Below are 12,479 nucleotides of genomic sequence, written 5' to 3'. Positions count from 1 at the left end.
AGAATTAGGAAAAATGGAGAAAAGGATGGAAACTTAGTGTAACAAAGACGGGAAAAGAAAATACCTCCATAGGAGAGTTGAAGCCATTAGGGATGCATGCTGTGTTTTAAAAACAGAACTCAGAAGAAAAGGATTGAAAACCAACCCAAAGGTTGACAGAAACACAGAGCGAGAGGCCAGAGAACCAGGCCAAACCTTGATGCAGTGCCGGTTCCAGTCAGACTAGACAAAGTAAATAAAACCACTTGATTAAAACAAGGGTGAAAGGATGTAAAAATGAGGCAAAACCCAGCGAGGAGAATGAAACTGCAGGAAGTCATCAGAATCACAAATGAACTGCTATGTGGGATCTAAAGCCGGACACAGATCCACACAGATTATCAAGAAACTGTCAGAGAGGAAGAAAATAGCAGACGACGAGCTAGTTGCAGAAAAACAAAGACGTCTTTTAAGCACTAATAAGAACGGTCAACAAGAAAACTTGAGTGACCTCACATAGTGTGCCGTCAAACTTTGGCGTATTGCTCTCCTCCTTGAACACACATGACAGAATAATTCATAAATTATAACACATTGTTCCTTGTGGTTTGTGATGGAAAAGCCAGAACTACTAGATTGTATGAAGAAGGGATGCATTACTAATACAAAACAAAAAAGCATTTCTAGGAGATAATGCAATCAAACAATACTGATATTTAAAACGATTGTAAGCAAGAAACAAGTCCAGTCACCAAAAACATTTAGTCGTTTAGGAGTTTAGGCCCTGACTGCTCCATAGTCTGTTCTCAGAAGCTCTCTGGATTTTCTCAAGGCTCCATACATTGGACCACATGGTGCACCAATGTATGCAGGGGACGTTACTGCAAAAGCACACTCTGGATTCCAGGAAAGAATCTTGCATGACAGATACATCATCTAACTTAAGGTATTTGATATGGTGAATGATTGACACTTGAAAATATTTAAGATGAGGGATTAAAAAGATTCCAATCCAGAACAATCTGTACAAACTTTGCTTTCGTTTCGTATAATAAAATCATAACATTCATAAATATTTGTATTGTTTGCATGGTTTGACATTCTTTGTGCTGTATCTTGTGGCAACATCAGTTGTAAATTTTACTTTTAATTTTGTAGTTAAATTGAAAAAAGGATCACTTCTAAAAAGACACAGGAAAAAAAGTATTCTCCCCTGACTTTTTATTCTCACAAAAAAAAAGAATAATTGCTTAAGTGCTCATTATGAGCCATCATTTTGATAATAAATAATGTTATTGGAACCACATAATTAAGATATTAGGCTGCATGGGGGCACAGTGGTTAGTGCTCTTGCCTGACAGCTTCCGGTTCAAGTCCCGGCTGGGGGACCTTGAACAGAACACCAATGGGGGACCTTTCTGCGTGGAGTTTGCATGTTCTCCCATGTTTTTCTGGGTTTTTTCTGGGGACTTCGGCTTCCTCCCCATATCCAAAAACATGCTTCATAGGTTAATTGGTTACTCTAAATTGCCCCTTGTGTGAATGTGAGTGTGAATGGGTGTGTGATTTGTGTGGCCCTGCGACAGACTGGCAACCTGTCAAGGATGTCTCCTGCTTTCACCCACGAGTGGCCGGGATAGGCTCCGGCAGCCCCGTGACCCCAAGAGGGATAAAACGGGTTTAGAAGATGAATGAATGAATTATTAACATATTTTAAACTTGTTAATCTATACTAATAATGACAAACCACTGAAAACAAAATGGTCTAAATTGATGTCCCATCAGTTTAACAATAACTAGAAGTCATAATGATGAATTAAAAGGAAAATAAAGACTCATGTTTAGTAAGGAGTTTGTTGTCCTGACTCAGCAGTCATCTTTGCTGAGTGAACAGTTCTCTGCTCCTGACATTTTGCTGTAAAACTCTCTGTGGTTGATTACGACAGAGTTAAACTCCTGCCAAATAGAGCTGTTTCATTAAGGAAAAATGCTGACCATGTATGGTCACATTCAACAATACACAAACAACATGCAGCTATTATGGGTACCACTGCTGACAGGCATCAAGGTGGTTATCTGTGTGAACAGATCTCCTTTATCTAGCTCCTTCTAAATTCAACTCCTGTGTCAGAATGTGGAATCAGCAGCTTCCTTTTTTTGAGGCAAACTTTTCCAATCTTCCTCTAAAGCTCCTGAACACAGTTTTACTATTCCAGTTTCAGAAGAAATCTGAGCAGCAAACACAATGAACTTGAAATTCAACTGAAAACACAAGATTAACTTATTTAAACCTGAGTTTTAGAGGATGAAGTTCAGATATCAGACACTAAAGAAGCAGCAGAAACACAGCAAAGACACTCAGCATTAGGTTCAGTCAGAAGGTGACACTTACATACACATAGCTGAAAAGAAAATCCAAGAATGAGGCTTGTTGTTGAGCCTGTGTGCGGCTGCCTGCCTTGTCAAACACTACCCCCTCGTGCTCCTCCTCCTCTTCCTCCTCGCTGTCCCGCCAGGAGAGCTGGCTTTACCATAAAACAAGGGGCTCACATGAAACAGTCCACCATGAGTCTTACCAGAAAAAGGAAACTCAAGGAGAGAGGGCAAACAAAAAAAGAAAAAAAAAGAAAAGCCCCCTTAAGAAGGTACGCTCCTTTAAGGTGACTCCCACTTTGAAGCCAAATTTCTGTTGTTCTTCCTTCTTGCTCTCAACAAAGTGAATAAAAGTTCCCCTCTTTTTGGCTCCACTATCTTCCCTGCTCGCGATGAGAGTGAAAGTTAAACCCAGCTTTAAACAACTGGAATGTGACAGCAGGAGAGAGCGCCAACGAGGGGAGGGACAGAGAGGGAAGTGTGTGGTGTCCACCTCCTCTGCTGTATGAGTGAGCAGTCAAAGAGGAGTAAAAGGGGAGGGAAAAAAGTCAGGAGGGGAGGAGGACTGTGTATAATGAGTGTGTGACATGAAAAGTATTTAAACACAAAAAAACATGAATAGCTCCAGGAAATCATTTCATTCAACTTTCCTTGAGTCTCACCAAAAATCTTGTTCACTATACTTAGAAGCTTTTTGGAGGGGATCATTCACTTACTGTTTTGTGTTTCTATACACACAGAAACACACACAAAGTTTGCCCACTCTCTTAATCTCCGCTGCTGTGCTGGAACGCGGGAAGAAAACTGAAACCAGCCAAAAACTGGAGCGCATTAATCTGCTCCTTCCATCTGATTCAAAACTCCACGCAAATGAAAACAAAAACGACAGACTCAAGAGCGCGGGAGGGTGTTTGTTTTGACGGAGGGATTCAGAAACAGTGGTGTACACAGTTTGTGAAGCCAGTTAAATTAGGCAGCATGAAGTCATCCAGAGATCAGATTATTTGCAGTCAAACTCCTACTCTGATCATCTTTTAATATATTTTAAAAGCGTTTTCAGTAGTCTTTAATTTATGACATTTTTAACAACAACAAAAAAACTGTCGTTTTCTAGGACATAGTTTCTGCAGAGCGGCAGTACATCCAAAATTTGTCTCTAAGTTGTGAGTGGGACTTTTGGCATGGAGTGGGCCCATCCCCTTCCCATCATCCATCTATTTACACTTTTCCCCCTCTAGCTTACAGCCCCTTACAATCCCAACCTAGCATTACCATTGCAACAAAACTGGTGAGCACTACTGGAGTTATCCAGCCATACAGTTTTGAGGCAAATGCCAGCTCAGACGAGGAAGATGTACATGGGTCTAGTCGTCTAGAAGCAAATGTATCAGAATGGAGCAGAGCAGGAAGCTGGCTTTCCATATTTTTTTTTTGTTACACCTACAAGCTTTATACAAAGGAATTATTTCTTCTGGTTTTGAATTTAAAAAAGCACTCTGAAATGTAATTTTAAGCTCAATTTTCTTTATATATGTTCTCTTTTAGAAGAAATACGCCACAAAAACATGTTAAAAACACCAAAAAACACAATTTACGTCAGACTACGTTTTTAAAAACTCAACAAGGAAGCTGTTCCTAATTTAGGAAAATAGAAAAATAAAAGGATAAACTATTTATGCACAGTGCCTCACTCTACACAAACACTTTGTTTTATGTTTGTGTGACAGCATGCCACTATTATGCTACTTTCCCAAAGAAGACAGAGCGAGCTGAATGCAGGACATTCCTCCCCACTGGAAAGAGCTGGAACAGTGATTTGGACATAAGTGGCTTTGGCTCGCAGCTGCAGAAAGGCAGACCTAAGAGAGTTTACTGAAGCGACTCTTTGTCACCAGTTCCAGGAGACATCATTGTTAATATGGCCTTCGGTCTCGTTAAGGGCACTAAGGATTTTAAACAAAGTTCCTACTGTTGAGTTAGCAGGACAAACATACGGGCAGGAAGAGACTTACATGCTAAGATTGTCTTTTGTGCTCTAGTTCCCTTTATGAATGCACGCTGAAATATTCGCAAATGAATCTAGCAGGGCTTTCGAAAGCCTCAGTGAATCAGTCACAGCCAGTTAGTATAAGTGGCTCTCATTCTTTCACACTTATCAGTTCACCTGCTATTATCTGTCTGTATCTAGATTTTACTTCCTTTCTTTGTTTACTGAGTTGTCTGGGTGTATAAAGTTGAAGTGTACAGGTGGAATGCTGCTTGCTTTCTTTTTGCCAGTTTTAACCATTTGCAGGGTTTGGATCTGTTTGTCTAGCTAAGATTGACCACTAGATTAAAATAAAAGGTTTTACTTAAAGGTTAAGGATAGATGTCTACCTAAAGCTACGTACACACAGGGCATTTGAATAGTATTCAAAAACGGGCTGAGCACGCATTCTTGAACGCATGTTTAGCTTATGGTGTTAACATTGAAGAAGGCAGGGAGGCGTTTGCTCTTCTTTTTGTGCTATTTGGTCTGCCCCCTTCATTTGAAAGAGACTTAGTGTGAAATGTTGAAGCGGAACAAATCTTGCAAATATTGCTCCAGGTTATATCATACTATCAGATAAATCTGTAGCATATGGATTATCAAACATACGTAGCTATGATCACACCACCGTCTGCGCGTTCAAGTAGCCACTTACAATGAAAAGTCTATATCAATGTGTGTCAACATGTGTTTCTTTGTCCAAAACTCTCGCGATCATGCATTTCTATGCCTGTTTTTGGGCTCAATCTACAAAACACGGAACAATTGAAAGCACGTTCAAAGTTAAACCAGGTTGAACTTTGACCAATCAGGGGCTTGGATTTGGTAGTGACGTATGGATGGCATGCCTTTTAACTCAAGGAAGTGGCAAGCGTTCGAAAATTGATCATGGAGAAGAAATGAATAATAGTAGTTTGTGACTGTCCGAAATTATATGACACAAAGTCTTTCATATGTCGGAATAGAGCTGTGAAAGAAAAAGCCCTGGAGTAAGATTTGTTTAACATTTGTTCCAACTGAATGTGGCGGACAAACAGTAGGAAAAGACAGAGAAATATCAATTGTATCAATGGTAAATAGTGTGTACTTAAATAAAATAGTGTATTCAATGTCTCCTGAACGCCCATCAGTGGGTGCCACTTACATTATTCTTACAAATACTTCCAAATACACTTGCCACACGCACGACAATTGTACGTTTGATTTTCATGACATATCTTGAGGTGGCAGCACAAGCTTAAAGACAGACCTTTGCTCCCCTTAAGCCCCTCCTTTCTACGGCCCCTCCATGGACCTGGACAACCTAAAAACCTGCAGCACCCCAAGCGTTTGAATGTGACTAAAGCTTTAATTATTATAGACAGGATTGTCAACTGTCCCAACATAAACGCTGCAGGATATTGCATGATGGTAATTAGTGCAGTTGAAGTACTTCAGTTTTCAAAAAGATGGTAATCTCTTAGTGAAGCCAACACCAAAAACGCTTTCTTGGTTGGATCAGGATCAGGGACCTGGTTTACTATTGGCCATCTTTTCTCTGCCTCTCGTTGCTTCGTTTTGTTTTATTCAATCTTTGCCCCCTTTGAATTTTGTGGTGCTGCATTGCTTCAACGGTTTTTCTCAACCTAATTTTCTCAACCAATGAGTCGAAGGATACTTTGAACTTGTTTTAATGTTTGTAGAATGTAGTGCAGCTCACACATAACCACTGAAAAATCCCAAGGAGGAATGATGGATGCCAGCCGCTATTTGCCCACACAGTCGGCAAAACTGAGGCGAGTTAAGCCAAAACAAACATTTTCTTCCTCCAGTCTGCAAAACTAAAACGACTTAAATGTGTGCGAACAGCTGGAGTCACAAGCATGTGTGTATGTGGGTGCACATATATAACCAACAGAGAAAAATCCAACCCTGAAACCCCTGAAATACGTCTTTATCTTACTTTATTTTCCCCGGGTTGCTATAAATCCGTCATGGTGAGGCAACCAAAACACTGCACGACAGCAGAAAACACTGGCGGGGTAATCCACTTATATTACATCTCTATATTACATCATTGCATCATATTATTTAAGTTCTGAGATTCCTGCAAACAGAGTAAAAGGTCAGTTTTCATGTCAACATCTGCAGGCACAGGTCAGCGTTTGAAAACAAAGAAAAAGTTAGAGCTACATTTCTACTGAAGTCCTGCGGGAGCTTTTATGACAAACAATCAAGGGGACTTCCTCCTGGAGAAGGAGATTTAAATGAGGCCTGGCGGTTGGCGGCTGTGAGGAGCGTGTTTAATCTGCACGGAGACTGATGGCAGGTTCCAAGCCATTTGCTCCTCTGTTCTTTCTAAAGAGCGAGTCTGTCCCTGGGGCTGTGTGAGGAAGAAGCTGGAGCTTGTCAGCTGATGGCTTCATGAATTGCAGGAAAGCTGAGGCTGATAGTGACTCTGCTAATGCATATGCACATAATCACTGAGGCAAACCATACTTCTGCCAGAAAGTAAAAACTTGTAAAGCTGCAAACGATCACTCATTTTGACAACACACCTAAAGACCCAATTCAATCCTCTTTTGAGCAATTTTAAAGCCTTCACAGTGTTTTTTTAATCGTGATTATGCTATTTTCCAGGAGATAGTTTTTGCAGTAGTTCATTAAAAATTCGGCTGTAAATTGTAGGTGGAACTGTTGATGACAAGTAAGCCACCCCCATTTCCCATCATCCATCTGTTTACATGCTCTCCTGTTAGCTTAAAGCCGCTTACAACCCCAATATAACATTATGGTTGCAATCCAACCGTACAGTTGGATTCCAGCTCAGGCGAGGAAAACGAAGACGTGTGGATGCATCGGAATGGAGCGGAGCAGGAAACTTGTGGACCGTCGATTGTAGCATGTATGTCACAACATAGAAGCTTTTTCCGACTGCATTTTTTTGCCTGCTCCTGATACAACAAGCTTAAATTTCTTTATATATGTGCTCCATTTTGATTTGATTTATTGATTTATATCAAGCACTGTAGTCAAAGCAGTAAAGAAATTAAACATATTTATCAAACTCATTACAAAAATGTTGAAATGCAGAGTTTAAAAAGACAGAAAATAAAACAAAACAAAACAAAAAAGTCACTTAAATCACATTTTGCTTAATTAAATACAGTGATCAATAACTAAAGTCAAGTAGAGCTTGATTTATTGCTTGAAAAGGAGTGGGAAGAAGCAAATTTATATAATCCCACCCCTACTGAGTTAATTCATTTTATAGTTTTACAGTTTTTGTAATCCGGTTCTGGTCAGATAAGATTCTCTTCAAGTAAAAAAATCCAGTGCCTATTGATGATTGATTATCTTCAGAAAACATTCATTCACAATTTCAGTAAACAGTAACGGTACCGATATGTTATAATCATTGATTATCATTAGAACACATTATCACAATAAACCATTAATTATTGCTACACATTGCAAACCAAGTAAACAAACAGCAATTGATAGCTTGATTCGAATTAAAACATTTCAGTAATCATTATTGCACATTATTATTTAATACTCATTGGTTGTAATTAAAAGAGCTTTGATTATTTCACCACAATCAAGTTCACGCATGGATTTGGAATTATTCAAACACCTGTTGATCATTAACTCCTATCTTCATATCCTGAAATCAGAGTTTCTTTATACATTTTCTTGAATATTTTGATATTTGAACATTGTTTGAGCTCATTACTTAACCCGTTCCAAAGTTTAGTGCCACACATCGACACACAGAAACTTTTCTTTGTGGTTCTTATCAGTTTGATCTTGAAGTTCCTACATCCCCTCAGTTTGTAGCCACCATCATCAGAAAAATACTACAAGATTATGTTGAACACACCAAAAACACAATTTTCGTTGTAGTAGATCTTATAACATCTGTGAAAAAGCATCCTTTACAATGAACACTGCTCTTGACATGAAAGCTACGAGGGACTGCATGTTCATCACCCAAACGGATGTAGATTCAAAGTTCTGAGATCAGAACACAGTGTGCACACTCCTCCTGGACGACATGACCTCCCCTGTATGTTCTAGCAGCTTCACATCCTCCCGCTCTCTGGCCTGACTGTACAAACACACCGACTAACCCAGCTCAGCACCAGAGCCGTCAGGATAGTATGCTCTGCTATCAGAGCCAGATAAGGGAGGTCAGACAAAGATTCCGGCCTAATGGCTGCATAAACACCACTGACCTGTCTGTGTATCTTTGCCTGAAATGGCTGTTTATTTCTTAGATAAAGACTAAATCATAGTGGTGAAAAACTAAATTATAACATTTGGAGCTTAATGATGCAAGAGGATGAATACCGATAAATCTGCGTGGGCCCAGAGGCAACAACAAAAGACAAAGTAAGATCTCCAGTCTAAAATTTGAATTGAATTATTGCCTGACATGTTGAGTGTTGGAGCGAGTCTTGTATAATTTTTTGGTCCTTGGGCCAGTGATTTTGTTGGAGACATCATGCCACTGTGCTGATTGATCCGTTCCTGTTGCTAGAGGCATCTGGATAATATATATGCAAGTGTGTGAACGTTTGAGCTTCTTTTCTTAACCCTGCGGTCAATGAATTACAGCCTTGATAGTTCAGGATTAACCCCAGGGCTGAAGAAGGGATAAAGAAGGAAGTTCTTCAGTCTCCCTTATTCGCAAATATCAAAGAGAAACCTGAAGATAAAAAAACAATAAAAGTTTGAGCATCATAGCCTTTTTTATGTAGTTGCCAGAATTATTTTATTTTGAAATGCCAAAACTAGTTTTGGGGACAAAAAGTTTTGAGTTTCATTTAAGAGGGGGAAAAAAGTCAGCAAGCTTCCAAAAGCACCAGCACTGTAGTATATTTCCTTGACTTTAACAGAACTGCTAAAGAAACAATTATCTGCTAATGCAGGTTTGTGGTACATCAGCCAGCAAATATCCCCCCCTGGTGGCAAGAAAATAGAATAAAGAGACCGGACTCACCACAAGTGTAGATGACGCTGAGGTATTTCTTGATGCCAGGGTAACATGGATCTCCAAACTCTCTGGTGGAGGCTCGGATCAGACAACTCTTCTTTCCTTGACAGCGTGCTGTGAGGACCTGCAGGGCCACTGATGACTGGCATTCTATTTAATCAAAGAGAATAGCTCTTATGAGGAAACTTCAATGTAAAATAGTGAGAAATGCCATTATTTGCCAAAATATAGAGGTAAGAACTGAAGAGAAGGCTGTTTTTTTTAAAGGTTGTAGACTGCAGGCACAAACTGATATCATCAGCATATGTATTAATCATTAAATTGAATAATATTTGCCAGATGAAATGTTTTCTATTTTGTTTTTGCACCCACAAAAGTTTTCTTTCACTTCCATCTCGTGCTGGGTCTCCATCAGACCCACAAAAGCAAAGCTTCCTGGGGCCCGACATTGTCTAAAGAGATACCCGATCCATCCCGGAGTGTTTGTGTGTGTTTGTGTGTGACAAAGTAATGGATGGGCCTCTCATACATCATCACTAAGAACCTGGCAGCTTCTTTGGAACGTTTCACTGGCAGCACTCATCTGGAGAGCGTGAATGCAGAGATAAGACCTGCATTTGGTGCCAAGCTCAACACGCTTTGCTGAACATATCAATACCTTTTTATTCAAATAGCAGGGGGGGGGGGTAATAAAGATGCACACATCATGTAAAAGTTTTTGTAAATTTGCCTCTCTTTTTCTCAAACTAACCTCTGGTGAACTTTGAAACCAAAAAAGAGGAACTTCCTGTTGTATCTTTTAAGAATCTGTACATGCATGAGTTTTGCATGGGTGCCCTTTCAGACCTTCACTTTTCTTTTAAAGGACAATAACAACAGAGGAAAACAAGCCTTTGAAAGTGGACACTAAGGTGCCACACGGTCAGCCCTGGTTACTCTCCAAGAGAGAAAAAGCTGAATTAAAAAAAAAGAGGGCTGCTTAAGACCACGCTCACATGTCAACAAGCCACAAAAAAATGACAGCACGGGTCGAAGGTCAGATGGCGTCGTCAGGAGGGTAATCTAGTGGTCAAGCGTGTTTTCAACACTGGAAAGTCTCTGTAAAGCTGTATTGGTTCTTCTTTATCATCGTAAAAAGTCATTTTCTTGTTGATATCAATAACTTAAGTTGCAGTATTTTTTTCACTTCAATCATTGAAGTTTTCTTTGGTGTGAGCTCTAATTCCCACTTAGTTGTGTTTCATGGGGGTACCCCGGCTCTCCTCAGCAGGGGCCGCCGCACTGGAATTTCCAGCCAAGATCTAGTGGGGGCAAGCCTGTGGGAAACTGTGGTGAAACTGGATAACAATCGGCACACCTCAAAGGTTGCACAGTTCCCATTGTTACTGCGGTTTGAAATAAGTCTTGAGTGGACCATAAGTATTTTTGATGAGGAGTGCTTTATTGCAGCTCACTATAACTGTTTTTATACATTATTTTGTTGTATTTTATTTAGTTTGCAGGGAAATTAATACAGACAAAGCATCTTCATCACTGTTGTTGTTTTAAAAAGAAGTACAACATTGTCTTATTAGGGTATTTTGATCACTTTTGTTTTAATTACAGAATATAGTCAGGAAAAGTTACTTCAGGGTGTTGGATTTTGCAAGACTCAAATGTAATGCTGGACTAAATGCTAGATATCATATGCATATAGAGTTGACCATTTGTTTTTTTATAACGGATAATTTAACTTTTAAACCCTCATAAACATAATTTAACTTAAACATGAGAAATTGTTAAAAACAAAAAAAACATCAAGACTTAACTTACTGTAACAGAGGAAAGCTAACTATTAAACTCTGTGTAAAAAGTATGTACTAACTAAAATTAGGTAGTAAGAAATAATAGGAATTTCAAGGAAACAGTCAGAGATTTCAACAATAAAATAAATATTATGTCCAGTTTTTGCATGCATGTTTTGCTCAACTTGTGTAAATAAAATACACATAACTGGTTAGATAAACAGCAGAACTGCATTTAAGTGTTATGTCAATAGTATATTCTGCATTCTAACTCAAATTACAGCAATTTTCTCCTTTATTAAGGATCTACATACATCACAGCTGCGCATGAACATTACCTGGAATCACATGCAGAAATGTATCCTGAGGACGGATTAAGACAGCAGGTACCCTAAACCAAGGAACCATTGAATACAAGGGTATTGTTTCCGCCATAAACCTGATCATCTGCAAGGGATATAACGTTATTTGCTGTCCTCTTTTATTTTTTATTCATAACCGTACAGTTTGATGTCATGTTTTGAGAATTACAAAATAAATGCATTATAAATCAAAAATAAATTTGTGATAATGTTAAGGTTATTAGATATATTCATGTCAAACCTGTAAGTTTTACAGCTGCTAGCTTTTCACTATTAAAATAATTGAATTTTCACATTTTATTGTTGTTTTTTGTGGTGTAACTTAGGTATATATGGTCATTTAAAAAAATAGTGAATATAAAATACTTAAAACTGAACAATAATTCTGTTAGCTATTTTTAGGCACAATTTGAGTAGTGGATTCAAAGAACACAGCAGGGGGGTTTCACTCCTCACATTCTGATAGATGCAAAGCAAGAGCATGGAAATGTCTGACATATCAACCACCAACACAGCATTTATTTAGAGGGAATTCCCAAAGGCCTGAGTTCCCCAGGCTCTCATTAGTGGTTTTAACATAGACAAGCATTGAACAGCGTGTTCGCTCACACACGCATGCACAAAAGCGCACAGAGAAAGGCATGAATAACCCCTGTTACCCCTAACCTTTGCCCCAAAATCTTTCCCCAGACTGTGCAACCGCCCCTCTGTCTTCCACATGTCTAACAACAGCAGCACTATAGTGAATAAAGAAGGACTGGAGTCAAGAAAAGCTCCAGCTCAGGAAAGGGAGGCGTTTCTGAAACAAACACAAGCACTTACCTATAGAACTTTTACATGCAACATTACAACAAAACACAGCAAACACCCACTGTGAGGCTATTCCTTGCATTGCCAAGTCATTAAAAGGAAAGTTTCTCATGCAATTACCATATTTGCTAGATTGAACTTAGTTTATCGAAAGTTGTTAGAGA

General features: G+C 39.1%; 1 protein-coding gene across 2 annotated transcripts in view; it reads right to left on the bottom strand.

Moving 5' to 3' along the window:
- The window catches only part of eva1aa (eva-1 homolog A, regulator of programmed cell death a), a 60,398-nt gene that overhangs the window by 20,309 nt on the left and 27,610 nt on the right, over positions 1-12,479 (bottom strand). The window contains exon 5 of one of the 2 annotated variants that reach the window (XM_004083462.5): positions 9,366-9,509. In XM_004083462.5, the coding sequence (XP_004083510.2) occupies positions 9,366-9,509 (144 nt within the window). Of the gene's footprint in view, positions 1-2,371; positions 2,864-9,365; positions 9,510-12,479 lie in introns of those variants that run through there. The other variant, XM_078943064.1, reaches the window with a different exon arrangement.

The sequence above is a fragment of the Oryzias latipes genome, chromosome 24 (genome assembly GCF_053564925.1).
Source record: "Oryzias latipes strain Hd-rR chromosome 24, Olatipes_Hd-rR_3.1".
Classification (NCBI taxonomy): Eukaryota; Metazoa; Chordata; class Actinopteri; order Beloniformes; family Adrianichthyidae; genus Oryzias; species Oryzias latipes.
Note: the sequence above shows the minus strand (reverse complement) of the source record. Positions and strands in the feature narration are given on the sequence as shown.